This window comes from Lissotriton vulgaris, chromosome 10, assembly GCF_964263255.1.
Source record: "Lissotriton vulgaris chromosome 10, aLisVul1.2, whole genome shotgun sequence".
Classification (NCBI taxonomy): Eukaryota; Metazoa; Chordata; class Amphibia; order Caudata; family Salamandridae; genus Lissotriton; species Lissotriton vulgaris.
The window spans coordinates 898,079,444-898,104,509 of record NC_141698.1 but is presented as its reverse complement, the minus strand read 5'-3'; the positions used below and the strand labels follow the sequence as shown (position 1 = coordinate 898,104,509).

General features: G+C 42.2%; 1 protein-coding gene across 1 annotated transcript in view; it reads right to left on the bottom strand.

Moving 5' to 3' along the window:
• Positions 1-25,066, bottom strand: part of VPS50 (VPS50 subunit of EARP/GARPII complex) — a 791,964-nt gene that overhangs the window by 476,932 nt on the left and 289,966 nt on the right. Inside the window, exon 14 of the mRNA XM_086941875.1 lies at positions 4,618-4,709. Within this exon, the coding sequence (XP_086798001.1) occupies positions 4,618-4,709 (92 nt within the window). The remainder of the gene's footprint in view (positions 1-4,617; positions 4,710-25,066) is intronic.

Genomic DNA, 25,066 nt, shown 5'->3' with positions numbered 1-25,066 from the left:
GAGCGATGAAACATTTCACCGATGGCTAACTCCAACTCAATTAAAGACGATCTTAAAGTGATTTCACTAAATGTCAAAGGACTTAACCACCCGGTGAAAAGGCGGAAAGTGTTCGACTATCTAGCAAAAACTAAAGGAGATATCGTTCTTCTACAGGAAACAAAACTTTCTGAGGAGGACTTGCGATTCCTTAACATACACTGGTCATCCCACGTCCTGTCCTCTCCTGCGCTAAAAAAGAAAGGTGGTGTAATCACACTGTTGTCTAAGAATGCCAACCTGACACTGCTATCACACACTCACGATACAGATGGTAGGTTACTAGTGACTCATCTACGCAGAGAAGACGATCCCATACATGTAGTGAATATATATGGCCCTAATTCCGACGATCCCACATTCTGGGATTCAGTCTCTCGGTCCATTGAACATATCTCCCAAGATGAACTACTAATAGTGGGGGGCGACTTTAACCTTCCCCTAGACCCCTTACTAGACCGACAATCCAAGTGCGCATTCCACCCCTCACGGTCACATGGGGCCCTTCTCCGTCTCTGTGAGCGCTACTGTCTCAAAGATTCTTGGCGACTACAGAACCCCGATGGGAGAGACTACACCTTCTACTCTGCCCCACATAACTCCTATTCACGTATTGACTTCATCCTATTATCCACCTCATTCGCACACCTGATTGAAGAAACTGGTATTGCCCCCAAACTGGTATCTGATCATGCATGTATTCACACCAAACTTGCAGGCTCCCGCTCGATTCGCCCGCCTAGAAGGTGGCGTTTTAACGACGAAATCCTTACCAACATAGAGGACAAACTCAAGATAGCGGATGCCATCGAGGAATACTTACTCCTAAACGATACCGCTGATACAAATCCTAACACTCTATGGGACGCCCTTAAGGCCACAATCCGTGGGGTCATCATAAATATTAGAGCTAAAACCAACAAAAAATTAAACAAAGACCTAGAACAATTGGAACGAGATATCACAATCCTAGAAGACCGGCACAAGGCCAACCCTCAAGACCTCAATCCCCTCGACCTTCTCACTAAAAAGAAGTATGAGTACAATGCCATAACTAGTAAAAGAGCGGGCGTTTGGATTAACCGCTTCAAAGCCCTAAAGCTTTGCGAAGGAAATAAAGCAGGTAAACTGCTGGCTTCGTATCTCAAACATAAGCAAAAACTGTCTACCATTTCATCAATAAAAGACGCCACAAACACTACCCACACAAATCAAACTAAAATCCTTGATACATTCAAATCCTTCTACGAAGAGCTCTACAAGAATGACAAATCACTGGACATAGCAGCTTGCACCGAATACCTTGAATCTCTAGACCTTCCTAAACTCTCAGAATCTGACAAAACACGATTAGGTTCCACCATCAGTAAAACAGAGATCGCAGAGGCCATCAAATCTCTAAAAAATAACAAAGCCCCCGGCCCAGATGGCTTCACTGCTTCTTTTTATAAAGCCTTTGAAAACCAACTTACCCCCACGCTCCACACTGTTCTCAACTCTACGGCGTCCAGTGGATGTATCTCACCCTCTATGAGCGAAGCCAACATAGTCGTGATCCCTAAAGAGGGAAAAGACCCGCTCCACACCAAAAACTACCGCCCCCATCTCTTTGATAAATCTTGATTGCAAGATATATGCCAAAATCCTAGCGAACCGATTAAACGCTGTTCTTCCCAAATTAATAAGCCCGTCGCAAGTTGGCTTTCTGAAACATAGGATGTCAAATGACAACACCAGACTTCTGTGCCACATTTTAGAGAAAGCTAACAACTCCCAATCCCCGATGGTTGCGATCACCCTGGACGCTGAAAAGGCCTTCGATAAGGTTTCGTGGTCTTTTCTTCAATACTGTATGCGCTCATTCAATCTCGGACAATCGTTCATCACAATGGTGATGGCCCTGTACGCCTCCCCCTCGGCTCGGATAGCAATTAATGGCACCCTCTCTGACCCATTTCGCCTCTACCAAGGTACCAGACAGGGCTGTCCGCTCTCTCCTGCACTCTTCCTTTTGGCCCTTGAACCCCTTCTAACTGACATCAAAAAGAATGAAGATATTCAGGGAGTCTCCTTTGGAGATACTCAGATAAAATTGGCAGCGTATGCTGATGATATATTAATTGCAACAGAAAACCCGGCCAAATCGATCGAGTGTCTCATGACCTCAATCAGAAAGTACTCGTACCTGTCGGGATACAAGTTAAACAAAGATAAGTCCGAAGTTAAACCACTAAACATCTTCACCACCAAAGAAGTTCTTGGTACCTCAGGTCTAGCTTGGCAGACAGGAGCTATAAAATATCTAGGAATAGAGTTTACCGACAAACTAATGAGCACCTTCACACACAACGAAACGTTGACATTGACAAAAGTTAAAAGAATCCTTGACGGCTGGTCCCCTCGATTTATCACTTGGTGGGGAAGGATTGAAGCTATAAAAATGATGATATCACCGCTAATCAACTACCTGAGCACTATGCTGCCCCTCACATTCTCAAAGGATTTCCTTTCCAAGCTTGATAAATTAATTTCCTCCTTCCTTTGGCAAGGGAAAAAAGCCAGAATTAGCATAAAAAAACTAAGGCTGGATAAATCCCTAGGAGGCGTCAATCTAGCCGACTTTAGGCTCTATCAAACCGCGTTCTTAGCTAGACAAGGGGCTTTTTGGCTCATTCCCCACCCAGACTACACCCCAGTCTGGCTGATGGTGGAAAAATCCATTCTGCGTGGCCTTCCCCCTTCCACCCTCCTCACTACCAAACCACAACCCACTGTATCCTCAGGTACCATCTTCAGAAACACGAAGGCTGCCCTTCTCCACTTAAGCAAATTTTTACCGCACCAATTTTGTAAATCAAGATGGGAATCACTGTGGAACAACACCAGACTGTTATACAAAGGGAAACCAATGAATAATCCTACTTGGATAGAGAAGGGTATACACTTCCCTCATCAGCTGTTTGATGGTCCGTTGCCACTCACTTTCAACGACCTACAAAACAAGTTTCAACTCCAGAACATAGACTTCTATTACTTCTTACACATCAAAGTGGCCCTCTCCAAAATAGACTTATCCAACGTCACCCCCTCCCTCCCTGACTACCTACACACGATTAATAGACTGGGTCACCAGGTGTCCAGAATATACAAACTGATCCGCCCACAGTCCACAAAGCTGACAACATCCACACAGTCCTTCTGGGACTCGTACTCTTCCACACCAACCTCGGAAGCAGAGTGGGCCAGAATATGGGAATCTGCCTCTCGACACAAAATCAGCCCTACATTATCCCAATCTAAATTCTGGCTTCTCCACAAAGCTTTTTGGACTCCTAGGAGACTCTTCCTGCACAACATCAAGGAAGATGACTCCTGCTGGAACTGCATGACAGAGGGTGGGGACCTTGAACATCTAATATTCAAATGCCCCTGTGTGTCCGAATACTGGGATAGAATTTTCGAATTTATCACCAAAGTGCTGCATGTCTCGCTCCCGAGGGAATTTGCAACCTTAGTCATGGGTTTCACCAAAGCTGTTAACCTCAATGAAAATGATAAAGCCCTACTTGACTTACTTTTGACAGCAGCGGTCAAACTCATACTGAACAACTGGAAGGACACTGGCAAAGCTTCTTTCCCCCACTGGCTCAACTGGGTCTCGAACCTCAGAGGAGCCGACAATATTGTGCTGGCAGCTACACCTTGGCGCCCCCCCTATAGGAACCTATGGTCCTCGCTGGACGCTCACTTCGACCTATTTAAACCACCATGATTATGCACATATACACCCTACCCATAGTTCGGGCTGCCTACCTGCCCAAGCGACTAACCTCATTGACTTATATGACTACCTTGATCCACCTATGACTGTAACCTTTGTAAATGTACTGATGCAATGCCTGTGCTTTACATTACTATTTGTGTTTAAATTGATTATTGTTTTTCGTTCCTTATGTTAATTTAATTTACCCCTCCTTTGTTCCCGTTACACTTGCATACTTGCTCTTGTTGATACCGGAACCATGCATGATTTCTGCTCACGCCTGTAATGCTTACTCATCTCTCTCAATAAAAATTTTTGTGAAATAAAAAAAAAGAAAGATGTACCAGACACAAAATGGTGATACTACTCTCCTGTAATTAGATTCCCCTTTTAAACTACCCATCACTTCAAAATTATGCCTCTAAATCTCTGCCTTTCTACCACATTTACCACTTGGGTGTTATGAAATACATACCGGTCTAATACTAAAAATCAATCGCAGCACAAAAATAGAAACAAATAAGACATCAGTTATTATTAAATCTACTATATGAAAAAAAATCTTTATTTAGAGTCAATCAAAATGTATAATCGGCAAACCACCGTCAATTTATGAAAATCCCCTGCCTGCTGCTACACTTTGTTCGACGTACAATATTATTTTCCGTATCAAACACATTACAACGGCACTAAAAGTTGCTTCTGAGCATATACCTGTCTAAATCACATTTCTTGTGGTTAGTATTAATAAGAACACATCTTCATTTACACGTTATTTTAGCTTTTGATGGAAAGAAGTAAAACCTAACACATACCTGCCAAATTCGAGTGAGTCCATGTTCTAATTTCTTTTTTACATAGTTACGATCAAAAGCCGTTTCTTCAGTGCCAATCACGTTATTGCCATCTGAAAAAAACAAGTTCAAAATTACCACCAGTTGCTATTGGTAAATAAACATAGGTCTCATTAATTTATTTATTCGAATTATTTTTTTTGTCTAGTACCAACAAAATAATCAGTTCACAAATCATGTCAACATATTTCACATGGTTTGGAAAGATGCAGATTCTAAATATTAATCATTCACTTGATTTTTTGGAGCCGTATATACACCTGGTCACCTTCAGCCCACCGTAGTGACTTAAATTCTAATATGGGGAGAATACTTAATTTATTTCCGCACAGCACAACTGTAGCATTGCTGAATGCCCAAGATTCTGTTGAATCTGGCCTTAGGCGACTTGACTATTCTGGGTACTGTTTATCATTCTACAAGGTCGGAATCCATATTGAAGAGGGTGGGGGCATTCCCCAAGTCCCACACATTTCATCTGATAACATTTCCAATTCTCCCATCTCACTGCATTACATACTTTCACATTGATGTACAATGAAAATTTCAAGATAATCAAATGAACCCATGAATTAATCAATGAGACGGTCTTCCATCATAGTAGCAGAGAGAGTGATCGCCTTGGTCTGTGCACTGAACTGACCTAAGTGTCTTTTGTAATTGATCATCCATAGGTCATACCTCGGGCAGCAGTGACTTTGGAATCTATACCTTTCAGCTGTTAGGGAAAAAATGTAAAGGATTCACAATGCCGAAAATTCAGAATTAAGGTACTTTAACCAAAATGAATCTCCAAACGTTAATTTTACTCGAGCACCCATGTATTCTAAATGTAAGTAGAGTAAACTGAGTAAGTAACTTACAGGGAAGTAAGCAAACCAGAATTGCATTGCACCTTTCACTGGAATCCAATAAAGGGATAACCTTGCCAACAAAAACGTTTGTGACGATATAATTACCAACACAATTCCAACTGGAGGGTTATGTGCCACTAAAGGAAATGCAATATATGTTCTTCCTTGTATAGTGCTAACTTCTTCCATGTGTAAAGAAATTCTGTTTTTTTTAAATGTTATCTGCCAATAACAAGGCTCAACATCTGTGTCAACTTCTGGGCTAAAGTAATGTAAGAATCTATTAGAACACCCAACGACTTAACATTAAGGGCCTCATTAAGATGTCAGTTGGAAAGTACTCCAACTGACTCCTTGTCGGAATCGGTTCTGACAGACTCGGGTTCATTGAGTCCGACCTACTGATTACTATGTTTCCAAACACCATTTGGTCTGACTCCCATTGATTTCAATGGGAGACTGTGTACCGACCAACTCAGGCTTCCTTTGAAAGAGGGGCAGTTGCAGAAAAACTTGCACCCTGTGGTGGTTGGGAAAATCTGAATGCTGTTCCGAGCCTTTCTGACTGACATCGTAATGAGCCCCTAAATTGTGAGGCAGACGACTTCCAAACCAAGTGAATGGAACCTGCGAATGAGGGCGGACAGGGGAAAATCAGCAACGCTGATTCTGCTTGACCTGTCCGCCGCGTTCGATACGGTGAACCACGGCATCCTGATAGAAAGATTAAGGAACATCTGAGTCAGAGGGGTCGTGCTCGACTGGTTCCGTTCTTACTTGACGGACAGGTGGCAGGCAGTATCTATCCCTCCCTACCAATCCGAGTTCACGAAAGTCCCGCATGGAGTCCCACAGGGGTCTGCCATCAGCCCTATACTCTTTAATATTTACATGCAACCCCTGATGCGGATTATCAAAAGCCATGGCATCAGCGTGACAAACTATGCAGACGATACCCAGCTGATAATCTCGCTGGACGGAAATAGAGCGAGCTCAAAGGAAACTTTTCACACCTGTATGCTGGACATGTCTCTCTGGCTAAGTCAGAACTCACTAAAATTCAACAGTGAGAAAACTGAAATACTACATTGCACAGTAGGAAAAATCCCCAAAAGTCTTCCGACAGACTTCTGGCCTCAGTCGCTAGGGGACTCGCCCACCCCAGTGAGCTCTGTAAAAAATCTTGGAGTCACTATTAACAACAAACTAAGCCTAGAGACTAACGTCAACAAGCAGGTTAGCTGCTGTTTCGCCCTACTAAGAGGACTTCGAAGACTGCTACCTCTCCTGCCCCCACAGACCAGAGCCAACATAGTCAGGAGCACTATCCTGAGCCGCCTGGACTACTGCAATGCCCTTCTGCTGGAATCCCCGGCCTATCTCATCTCCAGACTCCAGAGTGTCCAGGCAGCAGCAGCCAAACTGGCACTCTCCCGTGAGCGTAGATCCTCTACCACTCTTGCCTCGGCTGACCTACACTGGCTGCCCATACACCAAAGGATTTGCTTCAAATCCCTATGTATTGTTTTCAGGGCAGTTCACGGGCTAGGCCCCCGACCACTCCAGCACAAATTCAAGTGGTATGAGCCCCGCCGGTCTCTTCGATCCTCATCCATGAATTTCATCAGCATCCCCAGGATCAAGAAAGCCACCTGTGGAGGACGAGCTTTCAGCATTGCTGCAGCCCACCTTTGGAATAACCTCCCTCTTGACATCAGGATAACTAATGATCTTCTAACCTTTCGGAAAAAGGTGAAAACTTGGCTTTTTCCAAAAAACCCTCCCAAAACCCTCTGCAATAAATAACTCTTCCCGGCCCAGCAGCTCGTTCATGCTCCTGTCCCCACAAAGTTTCAGCTACGTACCTAAGCGCCAGGATGCCCGTAGGGTTACAGAGCGCTGTATAAATGCTATAAATAAAATAAATAAATAACCAAAGACCTGGACTTCATTATTGAATATATAAAGAAAGCTAAGTCTGTCTAGGCAGCACAGAGCAGGGCAAAGCTATTTATCATCTAGAATATAACAACAATACTAATCAACCTAGCACTATAGCAGCCCTCTGAAATATTGTGTACAAATGTAAAAGTTTAATACCACCAGGGAAAATGGGAAAGACCGTAGCTTATTCTCTACCCATCGTCCCCCCCAACCTCCCAGCGACCCCAGCCATTGCTACAAGATTAATTTAAAAGGCATATTTACATTTAACACTGGGGCTTTTTTTAATTGAAAGGTTTTTATACGCACACAGACACAATTTTAATTCCATATAAATGTTTATAGGGATTAAATGAGCAAAAATGAACCAAACTAATTTGATAAGAGACAGATTAAAATGCCACAATGGTTGGGCATTCCAAGGAGATCATCCCATTTTGCCACCGGCACCGTCTCAATCCCATGTCTCGGTCTAAAATCTGGCTTAGCGTGAGACAATGATTCAAATTTTTAAAAAGTTTAGCACTGCCTCTAATTTTAAATTTTCTTTTCCATTAACTTTGACATCAGCGTGATAGTAGAAATTGGTTAACTGACCAACAGCATGGGATCCAATGTAGGCTTTTTTATCATCACCAGGAACTGTTGACTGAGATCCTCAAAAAAAAGAGGGTTAAACTTTATGAAGCCAGATAAAAGAAGGAACAAGTCAGAAGACAAATGGCATAAGAGTCAAAGACCTCATCTTGCATCACAGGTTAAAATGAAAATATTGAAAGAAAATAAAAAAGAAGCATACAACTTTCACACCTCATCACTATGTAAATAGAGTAATTCAACTAAAGTGTAATTTTGGACTACTTTCCCTACCTCACATCATGAGTCACTTGGTAAATCGTATGAGGAATCCCTGCTCATCAGCTGCAGGTAGTACACATCTTATTCTGACAAATAAATGCTGGAAAAGGGTATGCACATGATCATATGACTGTTACCTTCCAACTATTGGTTTGCAAATTTTGTTAGTCAGATAAGAGGTTTTCGGTGAAAAGATGCATTGTGTACAGGGTGCTGCTATGCTCGTTTCCTAGTTTGTCTTTTAATTACAGGTGATCTGACTTTCTATTACGATAACTCGAGTCTTGACTTTCTATTACGAAAACTCAGGTCTATCTACCTCATTAAATCAAAATTTGTGGCTAACCTGAGAATGTAGAATAAATCATCTTGAATTATTCCACCTTATAGCCATTAGGTTTTTAGATAATGGAGAAATCATCACAATCAACATCATTATTTTAATGATCTACGCTCCTCAGTAAGAATGCTATTTGTTAATCAAACATTTATAAGTCGCTGCATATTTTATGTTCCTTCTGCAAAAAAGGGACAAGAGATAGACACTACCGCCCCATGTGCAAAAAAGCTGCTTCCGAGTTCCAACACTTTAGAAGCACTCCGATGTTGCCCGCATCTCGTAAACAAAATTGCTGCCATCATTAAAGGTCTATGGTGAGAAGTATATTTTATGAGCACGACCACTGTGCATGGTAAAACTGGTCTAGTAAGTATGCTCTTCTACACTCACTATCAGAAAACGGGTTGTGAGCTCACCCAGATGTGCATCTCCTGAGGTTTTTGTAAATTTAGATGTGAGCTCACCCAGATGTTCATCTCCTGAGGTTTTGGTAAATTTAGATGTGAGCTCACCCAGATTTTTATCTCCTGAGGTTTTTGTAAATTTATTGTTGTAACTGCAAAATGCAGATTCATAATTGTTCCTAAGCTGCTTGTTGCCTGCATTCGTGTATTTGGCCTCTTGTATTATTTTATATTATATGATAACAAAAGAACTCTGGATAGGGCTGCTTCATTATAAAAGATACATGTTTACAAGCTAGGGAGTATTCCATTCCCTGATTCTAGCTACCTGACAACTCACCCAAGTGAATAAACCCAGGTTCATCTCACAAAGCATGTAGTTCCATGAGTCCGACATTTTTGTATCAAATGCTCCTTGCTGCCCCCTACGGAGATGATCTAGAACATTTGATTTCTGCAGAAAATTATTTCTTGCATGTATATCAATGTTTTCATTTCAATTCATTGTCCAATATCTCCATGCAGGGCCCTGTCTGAAAAACCTTTAATGGGTATGAAAGATATGAACGAATCTGTGCGAGGGCCGAGTCTTAGGGTATGATTCCAAGAGGGGCTTTTCTTAGTTACAGTAAACCAAAATATTACGCCAATAAAATCCAACAAAAAAATAATAATAATAAATACTGGTTCGTTTTTTCCCCACTAAGGGCATAGGATTGGTGTTTGAGTGAATCTTCTTCCATAAAAGAATGTGAATTCCATCCACTGGCACAGCGTTCAGTGAGGCGAGGTCATGTGGACTGACATCAGTATAGAGTGGGATGCCAAATGACTTTACAGATTGTGTGTTCCAATTTGCTCATGGCAGCTATGTTGGGTAAAATGACAATGTACTGTTTCAAAATTATGTGATTGGATTGTTGTCACACAGAACAAGTGGCTGTGTCCCATCCATTAACAGAAATTCTGAAACACTAAGTCATGTAGCCAAACAGTTTAAAACCTTTATGTTGCATGTAGTTGTAGTCAGTAGAAGGGGTAGAGGTATGTGACAAGTTTGAGTATTCACTGCGTCAGATTATCCAGTTGAAGTGGTGGCAAGGACACCTTTGAGAGAGTATAGCATTGTTCAGGGGCTTATGCAGAGTTCTCCTCTCATTTCCTTGCAAATGTGGAGTATAGACAAAGCTAGAGACAAAACCTCCAGGCTATGTCCCAAGCCTGATTCAGGTGGGTGCACTAACAGGAGGGGACGGGCTTTAGAGTTGCAGCACACTTTTACAATTTGAGGCATTTATTCACAGACTCTGTGTTCATCCGACATAGCCCCATGGTGCAAAGCCAGGGCTACACTGGTTCTGGATTTTCCTCGCATAGTCAGACGAAAATATAAGCATTGAGTTTGTGGCTGAAGCATTATATGATAAAAGATGTGGTTGCAATCACGACGCAGTGCTGATCATGGAGCAATCTTCCTATGGAAGCAAGTTGCAATCCAGCGCTCCTTGATATATTTCGAGAGGGTACTGGGCGTGGTGAGCGTTGGTTGTGTGGGACAATGGTGATGGGGAAGTATGTGTGTGTACAACTTTTTATAACCATTTCTCATGTAGACATTAGACACGTGGAGGGCATGCACTGAGGCAACCACCTTAATCAATATCTGATACTGACATTCTTCTAGTGTAAGATTGGAGGCCAGCTAGCAACAGCCCTCCTTTGCCTGTAGTGTGCATTTAAAAAAACACAAACAGTGCCTTCAATTCTACAAATGAATGCACAGGCTTGAATCCATACACAGTCAAAGATCTTCCACAGCCCTTCCCTTCTCTGTTGACTGGCTGAGATTGCTTGAGAGTCTCAGCTATTCGCAAAAGAGGCAGAACCCTGAACAGACAGGATATCAATCGTGATGGCTTCAGATTGTTCCGGCTGCCGTAGTGTTTGCACTGTCCCTGTGCCTTGGCGAAGGCAGAGGACTGAGTTGAACAGATCTGGAGTACTATGTGAAGCACAACCAGAGAACCACCTGCCACCAAGGTAAGTTGCCAAACAAAACATATAGCCAATGAGGTTTTACTTATTTCTTATTTGATCACAGCCAGCCTGCAAGTACTGAGCGGTCAATATTTTATTTGTATTTTTTTTTTGTCTTCTTGGATTTTTATATTTCTTTTTTGTATGTCATAAAAAGAACAGTTATCAAACGATAAAGAATGCATTCAGACAACAATGTGCGCAATATATACAAGTGTTCAATATGTACATAATCAATACTGAATTTCAAACACACCAAAAATACATTACAACAAATAAATTGAATTGATACAATGCCTAAAAGCAATTTTAGAGATAGGCAACAGTCCTTCAGATTATATAACCGAAGACAGGCGGACAACAAAGTTCATAAATACTGCCTGCCCGTCTTGCTGAGCCAGTCATTAGATATTTTTATGGTTGCACTTCTAAGGACGGAAAGCGTGGTATTATTTATATCCCTAGTTGCACCCTTCTTCTTTATCCCTGGCTCGGGGTCAACGCGTTTCGAACCACAAAGCGATTGGGGGTTCTCCTCAGGACACGGACTGGATAGAGCCGTAGCTGTAAACAATCATAGTGGAGTCTGGTGTAAGTATTGGTAGCAATCACATTATAGTAGACTAAAAGACTCTAAAACCGGTATGTATAAATACCTGGATGTAGCATTCATGGTCAATATGAATGGGGGCAGCAGCCTCACTGAGAACACATTATCTGCAGGGAAACGGGTATATCAATAAGCGATAGCCTGTGACTACAACGAGCCAATGACATCACAAGTGACCAGGGCTGGATGGTCAGCCGTCCTACCTGACTTGATGTAGCAGTCCTAGCGTTTATTTGGAATGGGAGCGGGAACCTCGCATGGGAATAAACATCTGCAGAGAAACGGATGCAAATGCGTGTGAATCTGTATCTGCATCTGGCGCTGTACTAGTGGAACAGAACAATACTGATCGGCAAACATCCTACCTGTCCTTCAAGCGGCCGCGAAGAAAGGTGATGTGGCCGTTTGGTCCAGCAATTCTTACGGTCTGATTATTTCTGCTGTGGCTATTTGAAAGATGCAAAAGGGAGCATTAGAATTCAGCGCGGTAAAGCGCGAACGGGAGCATAATAATTCAGCTGGATGAGGCGCAAACAGGCCATAAGGGTCGCGCACTCTGGGGCGTGTACTTACTCGTTCGACGAGCATTCCTCTCCGCATCCATACCTCCGGCGTGAGTACGCCACGAGCCGGTTCTGGTAATTTAAAGATTTAAGGAGGCCATGTTGGCTGGGCGTGGCTAGGCGCTAGGAATGCTGGTATTCGTAGTGCTAGGTAGGCTCATGTAGGTCGGGAGGTTTTTTGGCACAAACGCTGATGGTGTAGCGTCATGTACTGTGAAAGGTCCACAAGGAACTTACACTGGGAGGAGGGCTGCACTGCACGGCCAGCGCAGAAGAACGGTCACAGACAATCCCGAAGAAGTAGACTCACATGTATAGGAGAGAGCTTTTTCATTATATATTGCTTGCTTCAGACAGTTCATTGAGCCCTGATGTGGTTGTGTCAAATTTTAATATTAAGTACGCTTCTTTTTGGGACAGACTTATTTCAGGATCTCCACTGCCGCCTTTGATTACTGCCAACACCGTCCATCTCAGATCATGAACAGAGTGATTGTATTGTAAGAAATGAGACACTAGTGGTGCTGTCAGGACTTTGTTGTTAATTCGGGAGCGATGTTGTATAATCCTTTGTCGCACCTCCTGTGTTGTCTACCCAATGTACACTTTGTCACATGGACATTGGATGGCATATACTGCGTTTTTAGTTTTGCAGTTGGTGTGTTCCTCGTGGCGCCAGAATTTTGTTCCATCGGAAAACAGTGACCCTTCCATCGTGAGATTACAGACAGAACAGGTTCACACTTGCGATGTCCCTTTACTGGATTCATACCAAAGATGGTGCTCTGGGTTTCCTTTTTCTTTTGGGGACGTGTAGATGTAATCAACTGTCCTATGCTCCGATTCTTCTTGAGGGCGAAGAGTGGTGAACCGACGTCGAGCATGATTTCTTCCACCAGGTGCCAGTTTTTTGGATGATTTTCTGCAAAGGGTGGGTGTGGGGTCCAAACGTGGACACGCATACCATTCGCTGTGTGGGTGATCTTTGTCTCTTTTCCAATAGGTGTTCCCTTGGAGTCCATCTGGCCCTTTTCATGGAATGCTTGACCAGTTTGCGAGGGTATCCTCTTTCTTGTAATTTCTTGACCAGGGCTTGACCGTGGACATCAAAGTCTTGGACTCTTGAACAATTCTGTCTTACCCTCAGGAATTGCCCGTAGGGAAGATTATAAGAATTGGCGCCACGTGGAACACACCAACTGCAAAACTAAAAACGCAGTATATGCCATCCAATGTCCATGTGACAAAGTGTACTTTGGGAAGACAACACAGGAGGTGCGACAAAGGATTATACAACATCGCTCCCGAATTAACAACAAAGTCCTGACAGCACCACTAGTGTCTCATTTCTTACAATACAATCACTCTGTTCATGATCTGAGATGGACGGTGTTGGCAGTAATCAAAGGCGGCAGTGGAGATCCTGAAATAAGAATACCAGCATTCCTAGCGCCTAGCCACGCCCAGCCAACATGGCCTCCTTAAATCTTTAAATTACCAGAACCGGCTCGCGGCGTACTCACGCCAGACGCCGGAGGTATGGATGCGGAGAGGAATGCTTGTCGAACGAGTAAGTACACGCCCCAGAGTGCGCGAGCCTTATGGCCTGTTCGCGCCTCATCGCGCTGAATTATTATGCTCCCGTTCGTGCTTTACCACGCTGAATTCTAATGCTCCCTTTTGCATCTTTCAAATAGCCACAACAGAATTAATCAGACCGTAAGAATTGCTGGACCGAACGTCCACATCACCTTTCTTCGCGGCATTCCGCTTGAAGGACAGGTAGGATGTTTGCCGATCAGTATTGTTCTGTTCCACTAGTACAGCGCCAGATGCAGATACAGATTCACACGCATTTGCATCTGTTTCTCTGCAGATATTTCGTCCCATGTGAGGTTCCCGCTCCCATTCCAAATAAACGCTAGGACTGCTACATCAAGTCAGGTAGGACGGCTGACCATCCAGCCCTGGTCGCTTGTGATGTCATTGGCTCGTTGTAGTCACAGGCTATCACTTATTGATATACCTGTTTCCCTGCAGATAATGTGTGCTCAGTGAGGCTGCTGCCCCCATTCATATTGACCATGAATGCTACATCCAGGTATTTATACATACCGGTTTTAGAGTCTTTTAGTCTACTATAATGTGATTGCTACCAATACTTACACCAGACTCCACTATGATTGTTTACAGCTACGGCTCTATCCAGTCCGTGTCCCGAGGAGAACCCCCAATCGCTTTGTGGTTTGAAACGCGTTGACCCCGAGCCAGGGATAAAGAAGAAGGGTGCAACTAGGGATATAAATAATACCACGCTTTCCGTCCCTAGAAGTGCAACCATAAAAATATCTAATCACTGGCTCAGCAAGACGGGCAGGCAGTATTTATGAACTTTGTTGTCCACCTGTCTTCGGTTATATAATCTGAAGGACTGTTGCCTATCTCTAAAATTGCTTTTAGGCATTGTATCAATTCAATTAATTTGTTGTAATGTATTTTTGGTGTGTTTGAAATTCAGTATTGATTATGTACATATTGAACACTTGTATATATTGCGCACATTGTTGTCTGAATGCATTCTTCATTGTTTGATAACTGTTCTTTTTATGACATACAAAAAAGAAATATAAAAATCCAAGAAGACAAAAAAAAAATACAAATAAAATATTGACCGCTCAGTGATCAAATAAGAAATAAGTTAAACCTGATTGGCTATATGTCTTGTTTGGTATATTGAAGTGGTCCAAGCCAGTCAGAGACAGGACCCTAACCTTTCTTGTTGCTCCACCAAGGTAAGTTGGGCAGTTGACCAGGAATGAATAGGTTTCTGTGCCTGCATGTTTGTGTGCATCTGCAAGTGTATGCATGGAAGTACATTTCTGTACGTATTTATTAGAGGGGGGGGAGGTTATCTAGACGCTGGCATAAAGGTGCCCCTGCATAAGCAGCATTTTCCAAATCTAGTCAAAAATGCAATAATGGTGGAAGTAGAAAAATTGGTCTCAACATTGACATATTGTGGGCATTTGAGGCATATCTGTGGTTATAACTGGCATAATGGTGCCCATCCATGAAGTACTGCTAGCATATTTGCAAAACAAACTACAGAGATGTAATAACGATCATTCCTTCCGTATTCTGGACACTGTTGACATAATTGTGGATATGCGATTTACAAAAAGAGTGTATTCATCTTTCAGATATCATAGGGCTTGTTCACAAAATGGTTGTAGCTGGGTTGCCTGGTATTCCGGTTCCCATCAATGGAATTATTGTTGGCATTCATGATATGGCTGTGGACACCCCTTGCATAATGATGGAGATCTTTAAAAAGCTGTGAACGTTCACGATACACTAGTGGCTACACTGGGAGCTGCCACTGGAATATTGTGCACTCTAGACATTCTTCGGTTATCTGTGGCATAAATCCAACCTTATGATATAACAAATGATCGAAAACTGCACACTTTGCCCAATAATACATATGAGTACCTGATGAAAGTGACATGTTGGTATTTGGAAAACATGAACCGTGTATACGAACAGTGAAAAAAAAATGTGGGAACAAAAGTAGTGTTTTTTCAAGATTTTTTTTTTTTTTAACAGGGTCCAATTAGCAGAATGGGTGTATTTTCAGAAAATGTAAAGCTGATATTTGGAGGTAAAATTATTGCATTTTAAATATAATTAAAAGCGATATGTGATTCATAATGCATACACAGTCTGGGAGATCTAATACCGATCTTGATTCTTTCCAACCAGATTGCACTTACTGTCGTGGCTGTTATTTGAGTGTTGTAGTTTCATTTCATACTCTTGGGTGTTAACGCTTTTTTATGATATTATGACTGCTGCTGCCTGAGGTATGAGTCTGTAAGATCCTTTTGAGTTGTGGCTGTCTGAATGGTTTATGAATTGAGAGGTTGTATTGATGTGTGTGCGAGTAACTGTTACCTGGGACGGTGCTGCCCATGTGCCTGAGAAAGGTTTGCAGACGTTCCTGGACTCGGAAGTGCTGAATGGTGGTGATACAAAGATGCTCAGAGAAGTGACACTTTCCACTTGTGGTCCATCAGAGTGCTTGCTGCATAATATGAACCTTATTGTTGAAGTAAGGAATGCTGTGGTCTTTAGGGCTGCCATTAGACAGACATGAGTGGTGTTTCAAAGAAACAGACTTCTGATGTGTTAGAAAGGGTAGCCAAAATATTAGAGAAAAGCTGCAGGTGGTTTGTGGAGACATCTTGCAAGATGGTGTGGAACCATTGGTTAAGCAACCAACCAGCCTGTGGGTGACTTGCAGAGGAAAGGTTCACATGCTTACAAATCTGGGTCTGGTCTAAGACAATTTGCTGAACATACCAGAAGGCAGAACCTCTGGACGAGGGTCTGTAACCTTATGAGTCTGCAGGTTAATTTTGCATGTTGGTTGTTATGTATGCTTCTGCTTGCTCAATGACCACTTGCTAAGTGGTCTGACCTGTTTGCCAATTGTAAACTTGCTGGGGCCCCTGGCTCGTGCCAATGAGACTTTTAATAAATAAGATGTCTGGAGGGACACTCCTCTTCTTCCTTTGCCTCCTCCCCCCAATATGCTGTTCTTCAACTGGTTGTTTGTTGGTAATAGCAACAGTTTTAATTAATATTTGTTAGAACCTGGGATGTCAGGTCACCTAGGGTAGCCTGGCCTAGGGCAAGACATGCAATTCCAGAGGCAAGTGTGAAGGTTGCAAACCACCCAGCAGTAAATCCACGCAATAACACATAAAAAGGACGCTACACCAATGTTGGAAAAATAAATACTGGTTTATAAAAATAATATCTTTGCTCTTTTACATTCAGAATTCACATCTAAATATAAGACATTCAATCTGTAAATGTACCTAGTCTTTCACAGTTACTAAATCAACATCTCCAGCAGTTTTCCTTTTTAAAGTTTACAACTCAGTACAGGTTTAGTCAAGAAATTGTTACAATCTCTGTAGAAATGCTAACTTAAATCATCAATTAACATCCCTAGTACATTTTTAATCAATCTCCAGAATTAATTAGATAGGTTACTATGCAGTACACAATATTTGTCTCCCACAGCACTACTAACCCCCTCTTTCTCGTATACAGTTACTGAAGGTTTCAAAGTTTCTAGGTTCTACCTTGACACCAGCAACCTTTCTTTGCTATTTGCTCTCTCAAGCTACTCCCCTCACCATATCACTCTGTGGAAGAACACAACTAATGACCAATGTGTCTCCCTGCAGGCTTGAGCACCACTTTCCTCATTCACCGGCAGACCCTTAAAGAATTCCCCTCCTCTGCTCTTCGGAGAGAGAGTGGATTGATTCCCAGAGGCTCAGTCTTCCCTCCTTCCCCCCCCCCCTCGTTCACCTTACTTCACTGTGGAGACGGCTTTCCCCAGTCTCCACGCGTCACTGTTTTCCGGAGGCTCCTCCGAGGTCTCGTTTGCCCAATCTGTTTCCTCCCGCCCAGTCAGCTGCTCACTTTATGCTGGGGCGGAGGAACAACGGAGAACACAATTCCTCACTTTATGCTGGGGCGGAGGAACAACGGTGAACACAATTCCCCCTTCCCGCTCGCGCCAGCTCCTTCGGCGCTCGAGCGGGGGAAGACGATGTCACACACCTCAGCCTCTGCTCGGCTCTCGGCGCCTCCCCGCCTCCGCCTTCCAGAAGAGAAGCGGCGCGACCGGGCATGCGCGAGCGAGCAGCGGCTTCCGCTGGAGACTGCTCCATTCTGCTTCCTCCGGCCCCGCCCTCAAACACCGGCTCACTCGCTCCTTAAGCCGGGTCAGTGCTGACAGGACACAGCGCAGGGAAACGATGCTCCAATACAGCGTCCGCTGCTACCACAGGTCACAGGCACACAGGCGGCCCGATCCAGCAATCAGTGCACCACGAAGCACCTCGAGCAGAGCACGCTCCCAGCCCCACTTCAGTCACTGGGAGTTCACTTGAGCAAGGGCAGCTCCAGGAACAGGGAAAAGGGGGAAATAAACTTGTGATACGTGGCGATAGACTCCTCACCAGCTCACAATCACCACAGCCACTGTAATGGTATCCTGGGGATCACTTCCCTTAAGTTCCTTTACTGGGCAGAGGACTGCGCTCCGCAGCGCTGCAGTCTCCTTCTCCTGTAAACTCCCCCTGTATGATTTAGACAAGGGGCAAGCTAGGCACCCAGGGTCTCCAGTAACCCTCAACAGCGGGGTCAGGACAAGTAACCCAAAGGGGGCAGTGTGGTGAATCAGTAAGGCCGCTTCCCAGTCCAGGAGCTCAACCCTATGTCTAGCCTCTTCCCACCCTTAGCTAAAGCCTGTCCTCCAGCTGACTCTCGCAGGTAGTCAAAATGGCTGCCCCGCATTCCGCCTTATATAGGCTGACCCTCAGTGGTCCAGAAGGTTCTAGAACGCCCTATACTAGTCTATGGGCAAGTTCTAGGTTTGACAGTTAGGGCAGTTGGTAGCCACCATTTTGTGGTTCCAACTTTTCCTGTCAGAACAGGCCTCTGGGCCTGAGGTGAAAAACTATGAGGGGAAAAAGAACACCTATCCCCTTGGCCAACTCCTAGAAAAAGTCAGTGGACAAAAATTATTAAGGGTATGAGTGGCAAAAAGGGGACAAAATAAATAATAGTTTGGAGGGACCACGCAAAAAGCCAGACAGGTCTAACAATATTTAATTACAGAGAGAGTACTCACCCCTCTTGGTGGTTATTGGGTGGATCTTTCAGCTGACCTTGAGACATGATGTTGTTATGCTGGGTGTCTTGACTTTATTAATTCTTTACAAAAATACTGCAACCCAATCCTGGGTCCTGGGTACTATAACCTATTGAACATAGAAACAGACTCTTCCAAATAACCGCCCCCAAAAGCGGACATCCTCTCTAAAGAGAATTCCAAAACGCAGCAGCAAGCAAACTTGATAATATCATTCATCAGCTCACATCATTAAAATGGCTACTATAAGAAGCAAGATGCTCTTTTAAAAGAGGATGTCTCACATAAAGGATAGTCCATTTCAACTCTCCCATATTGCTCACTAAAAAGCTGAAGATGGGTGGTTCCAGGTAACTCGAAAGTAAATTAAACCTCAGATTAGTAATGCACTGGTTGAAAATTAAAACCACATAGAATCTTCTGAGGCACCGCTTTTAAAATAAAGAATGCCCTACCAAAACACAGATAAGAATGGGGTCAACTCTGAGGTTCTGTGAAATCTGAACCTGTGTTTAAAATATCATTATTCTGCTATGATTTTGATATCAGAGAAACGAAAATGGCAAGTTTAATATGTGTGTGTATTTTCATCACAATACAATGATGCATGCAGGAGTTATTGGCAAATTCATTCTGAGCCCACAGGCTCCAAGGTTGTGAACAAGCGTCCATTTTAGTTGTTGCCCTTTACATAGGCATATACATGAGCCAATGATTCTTAAAGGACACGTATTCCTTAGCTTGAGTTCTTCCTGACTCCCATTTGACCTGAACAGGCTGAATCTGCCTACGTGATGTTGGCCTCACCAAACCAGTCCATGCCCTCTAGTCAATCTATATTAAAGATCTGAGCAACTTGTTCTGTACATTGGCCTGAGCAAGATTAGAAGGCCGAATACAGTAGCCATGCCTGTTTATGACCCACAAGCATCCCTTATCCTACATTTCTATCTTCCACACCTGGCTCTGTTTCTCTGCTTCTGGGCTTTTACAATGGGGAGGTGACTGTTTATATGATGGGGAGGAAACCAGTCTATTGTGAGCTTCTCCGGCCTGCACAGGAAAATATGTGAAGTTTGACATATGTTCATGATGGAAGATGGGTTGGTCAGTTTGGGCAAGTAGAATGGAATTCATAATTATAGCCTGCTTTGTTATGGTACCATGGGAGCGACCTACAATGATGTGTTTCACAGCAAGAATGTGAGCCTAGGGCCAAACTTTTTGTATAAAAGGCCTGCCTGAGAAAGCTCAGGCAGGCTCCCTCTTTCAATTGTAAAACTACGGTTGGACGACGAAGCCTCATGATAATTATAATAAAGATGTCTTTTGATTTTACAGATTGGCTGTCAATTCCTATTCTGCTTTATTATGCAAACTGCTGGATAGATCCCTGGTGGGGAGAGTGAGACATTTATAACTTTTCCTCAGTTGGCGCCCAACGTGGGGCCTTATCATGGAGTGGTTATCTGCAGGAGTGTTTTGTCAAAGGATGGAAAAACTACTGGAGGCAGGACAGAATTCTACCAAAAAGAGGTACTCTGGGCACAGGGTTTTCTGGGGGATTATCTGTCTCTGTGGCACAGTACGTTTTTTTGATTTTTCTGACTTAAAACTCTCCTAAAGATGTCACTCCTGACTAAGGAACCCATTCTTTTTTTGCTGTAAGTATTTTTAACAGACTGTTAGTGCAGTGGGGAATTGACAGTTATAATCTGGACAAATATTTGTGTATATGCAAATTGCAATTTGTATAGGCAGTTGAAGAGATATTTTCTCCATCTGTTTTAGTTGAAGAATAAAAATGGGTCGCTCCCAGTCCTTGGTTATTTATTGGTCGCAGAAATGTGACGCAGTCCTTGGTTATTTATTGGTCGCAGAAATGTGACGCAGTCCTTGGTTATTTATTGGTCGCAGAAATGTGACGTTTTGGTTTGGGTACCGGTACATTTGGTTCAGTTGGTAGGCCTTTTGGTTGCTGTGGTTCAGATTATCGTTGGATAATCTTCCTCAGTATTGGTTCCTTGGTTTTATTTGAACACTGCAGTATTCAAAAACCGTGGGTCACGTACATTTGCGTGTATATCGTTGGAGATAGCCCCATGAAGTTTGAAACCCGACTAGTGAGCGCAGATGCCTGGTCGCGGTATTTTGTTTTGTATTAGTATTGACTAGGTTGCAACAAAGGATTCCCGGTTGGAGGATTCGCGTCTGATACCTCCGGTTGGAACTCCAATTTATGAGCTCTCTTTAAAGGTCTGTGAGGCTGTCTCTTTTGCAGCCTTCTGGAAATCTGTTGAAGAATTAAAAAAAAAAAAAAAAAACAAGAAAAAATAGGAACTAAAACGTTTTTGTTGTAAATATGGTTTACAACTAGTTTTGGCAGGTTATTTTTGAACACAATCTGTAGGCTGTTCCTTGTTCCTGTCCTAAGTGTTGACCTATGGGTTAAAATGTGTGTTTAAATGTCTATGTTGTTTGTGGGTTTTGTTGTAAATTGCGACGGCGCTATGTACAAGAACGGCGCTATGTATAAGAAATGTTTAGAGCGCGCTGTTTTGTGTGTCCTGAGTGTTTGACCCCCCTTCTGTTTTGTGTCTGGAATGAGCTCAATGTATGTATGTGTATGGGTCACCTTCAATAGATGTAAATAAGGCTCCAAAGAAAAAAAATGAAAAAACGAAATTGCCTGTTCTTTAGACGCACGGTGTTAGATGTTCACAGCCAAGTCTTTTCAGCTGTAGTATATCTAATAAGAATGTTCATTCAGCCAGCACCTCTCTAGTTAAACACGGGTGGCGGAATTTTGCAAACAGTCCTTTTTAAAAAAATTGTGGCGCAGTAATCTCACGCAGTCCCAGTTAGGCAGCTGCGCCTAGGCTTGTGTGTTAATATGTATCAATAATAGGCAAGGGATGTAGTGAGCATTTTATATGTAGAATAGTCACAAATAGCAATAATTAGGCTTCATTAGGAAAAAATAATTATTAATTATGAAATATAATTATTAAAAACAAGTGCTACAAAAATCGTTTTTTAATATTTGTGAAGCTTAACACTCATACTATGACCCCCTAGCATTAAAATGTTTGATTTAAGTTATGTTGTACCACGAAAATGACCAAACACCTCTGTGCGCAATTTCCCTTACCCTAGGCGCAAACAAGCTCATTTCTATAAGGTATAACTTAGTATTTTCAAAAGTATGGCTCATAAATTAGGTATTAGACATTCTAGTAATACCCATTAAGCAATAAAATTATAGAATATTTATTTCTTAGTATCCAGAATGCAAAAGTCGATTTTCAGACAAATAGACTGTTTTGAATGGTTTCAAGGCCCCTTTTTAAAGCGTCTCTTTAGTAAATGCATACATTTAGACCTTAATATATATGTTTGCAGGTTGTGCCTTCTTATGATTCAGCGAGTCAATGTGTCATAGAAGTGCAAGAAAAAAGAGAGAAATAATTGTTTTAAATATAGTGAAATATTGCAGGTTATGTGGAAGTGGTTAAACCTACTGGCCTTGTCAGCTTCAGTTACCACGAGCAGGGGACTGGCAGAACCTGTATAACGTGTTTCCAGCAGTAGCGGCTGAGATGTTATCTTGTAAGGCTGTCTTGTTGACATTTGTGACCTTTTAATTAGGGCCTCGCCTGTGGAATGCAGCATGCTTTGTATTTAAATCCCTGCCCCTGCCACGGTCCTGACCTGAGGTCACTTGAATAGCCTGACTTGCTCCATAAATGTAATTCCTGCTCATGTTCACAATTTAAAAGTATCTTCTTAGAGAGTTAAAAATATGACATTAGCTGGGATGAGGTTTTTGTTTTTGAACTAAAATGAGCAGAGGATGCAGGGCCATGTACAGCAATGATGATTGCATTTTAGCCAAAGAATAAATAATAGCTCCAGCATGTTCCCACAAAACGCTTGTTGTTCGGTAAATTATGTCATCAACACATTTATCTCAAATTAGAAATACGGCAGGGCTGACACAGCATTGCATCCCGCTAATAATAATAAAAGGAACACTATTTAATTTGTAAAACTGCAGCCTCATTTTTCAATACCCTGAAGGATTGTAGAGCCCACACGTGGTTTGCATAGCTCCCAGTTGCTTTCAAAATGCTGCACACAAGCGCTTTATATGAGATGTAGTTGATTGTATATGATTTAAATCTGAAACCTTCATTCATTGCAGGCTGGCTTGTTCTCATTTGACGCATTCACATTACATCTGCGTTAAAAGCGCACATCTGAGATAATAAACAAATAGGAAAGGTATTCCTCATGCAAAATTGTAGCACCTGCACTTCATGTCTTACAAATTAAGCACTGTGTAAAATGAGGAAACATAATTTCAAAAGGGCAAATGCAAAAGTGATTTCTTTGAAAAAAAATATCAAACATTCTGCTAAATGATCTGTAGAACTGGTATATGTGTGTCTCCATGCTAGGAACTAATTTTTTTTTAGTAAAGTTTATTTGACAAAAAGAAAAATGAAGTGTTACATTAAGTTTTAGATAGGCAATAAGTAGAAGCCCTTCCCCAAAATTCTGCAACTTAAAGGCCTTAGGCCTGAGTGAGAATGGGCGTTTTTGCAAAGGTACATGGAAAAAAGTTACAGGTAAGTAATGAAAAGTTTTTGTATGTTACGTTGTGCCATGTGTTGTAGTCTGATAAAAAGGGTTATAATTGATGTTGTATGAGAAATGTGTGTGTTGTGTATCTTTTCTGCTTCTTCCTACAGATAATTCATGGATTAATTCACAAGACACGTGAGTTGGCTGGTTGAAGAGGAATATTTTTTTTTGCGTAATTTCTTTAAGAAAAAATGTGTGTGTTTATGTTTCATTTATACATTTGGTCCACTGAAACGCGTATTTTACAGCAGAGTATCAATTACCTGATACTCTTCTGTCAAAAGCAGGGTATAGGATTTTAGACTTGACAATTGAGATTGGGCTGCAGGTTTATAGCGTAAAGTACATATGCCATAATATTATGGAGGGCTGTTTTTCCTTGTGCTTGATATACAGCAAGTATATCTTATGGCTTGAAATGGCTTGATATGTGTATTTATTTTTTTAAAAATGTTTGTGTGTATGTTCTGTTCTATGGTGCTACTTTGAATTACAAGTTCCCCTGTGTTGTGAAGGAACGCATATGACGATATGTGTTGTTTCACAATAAATTGGATGAATATTGTATTAAGATAAATTTCACAGATATGGACCTCATACTGTGAGCGAGTAAGGCAGCAGTTTTTTTCAGTGCATGCCTCGATTTGGCTGTAATGATTTTTTTTTTTTTTTAAGAAAACTAAAATGATATACTGAATCAAAGATTGCCATCCGTTGTTAGTCACTTAACTGCCCTTTTTCCTTAAGGACAGGCAGCTCTGCATTTATGTATCCTTGATTGGGCCTAAGGATGGAATTATAGATCCGTGACTAAAGATGGCCTAATTTCGATATCGCATTTTTTTGATCGCATTTTTTTGATTCCTGATTAAGCCTATGGATTCATTTTTTTCCCTGGAGAGACAACTGAACATTAGTTAGAATTACCGTGTAGGGTATAGATTGTCAGCGGTAGAGTTAGACTTCTGTAACATTGGTCTTTCATGTATCCCCGTGCTCTTGGTGCTGTGTCACATGCCTTAGGCCACCCAAGCAAACTCTTGTCCTTCCTATGGATTTTTATTTTTGCTCCTTACCTGACCAATGTTGCATCATGTTTAGTTATTGAAGACTTTTGTTGTGTTCTACTTCCATTTTCCCTTCTCCATCTTCCTTTCACCTGTCAGCCCATTTATTATTATGGGTATATTGTTCATGTTCACACTTTTAGGCAGTGATGTATTAGGAACCCCCCTTATGCTACACACCATTCCCCTTTGTGTGACCAGACTGCTTCTCAAGAATTTTCTTTAGGCCCACTTCAAATGCCTTTTCAGACTAACTGTCAGGATAGTGATAGCCTGGTTAAATGACCCAATACAAGTTTTCCATCTCAATAGGAGATTTTCCATCTCAATAGGAGATATCTCAAGTTTAC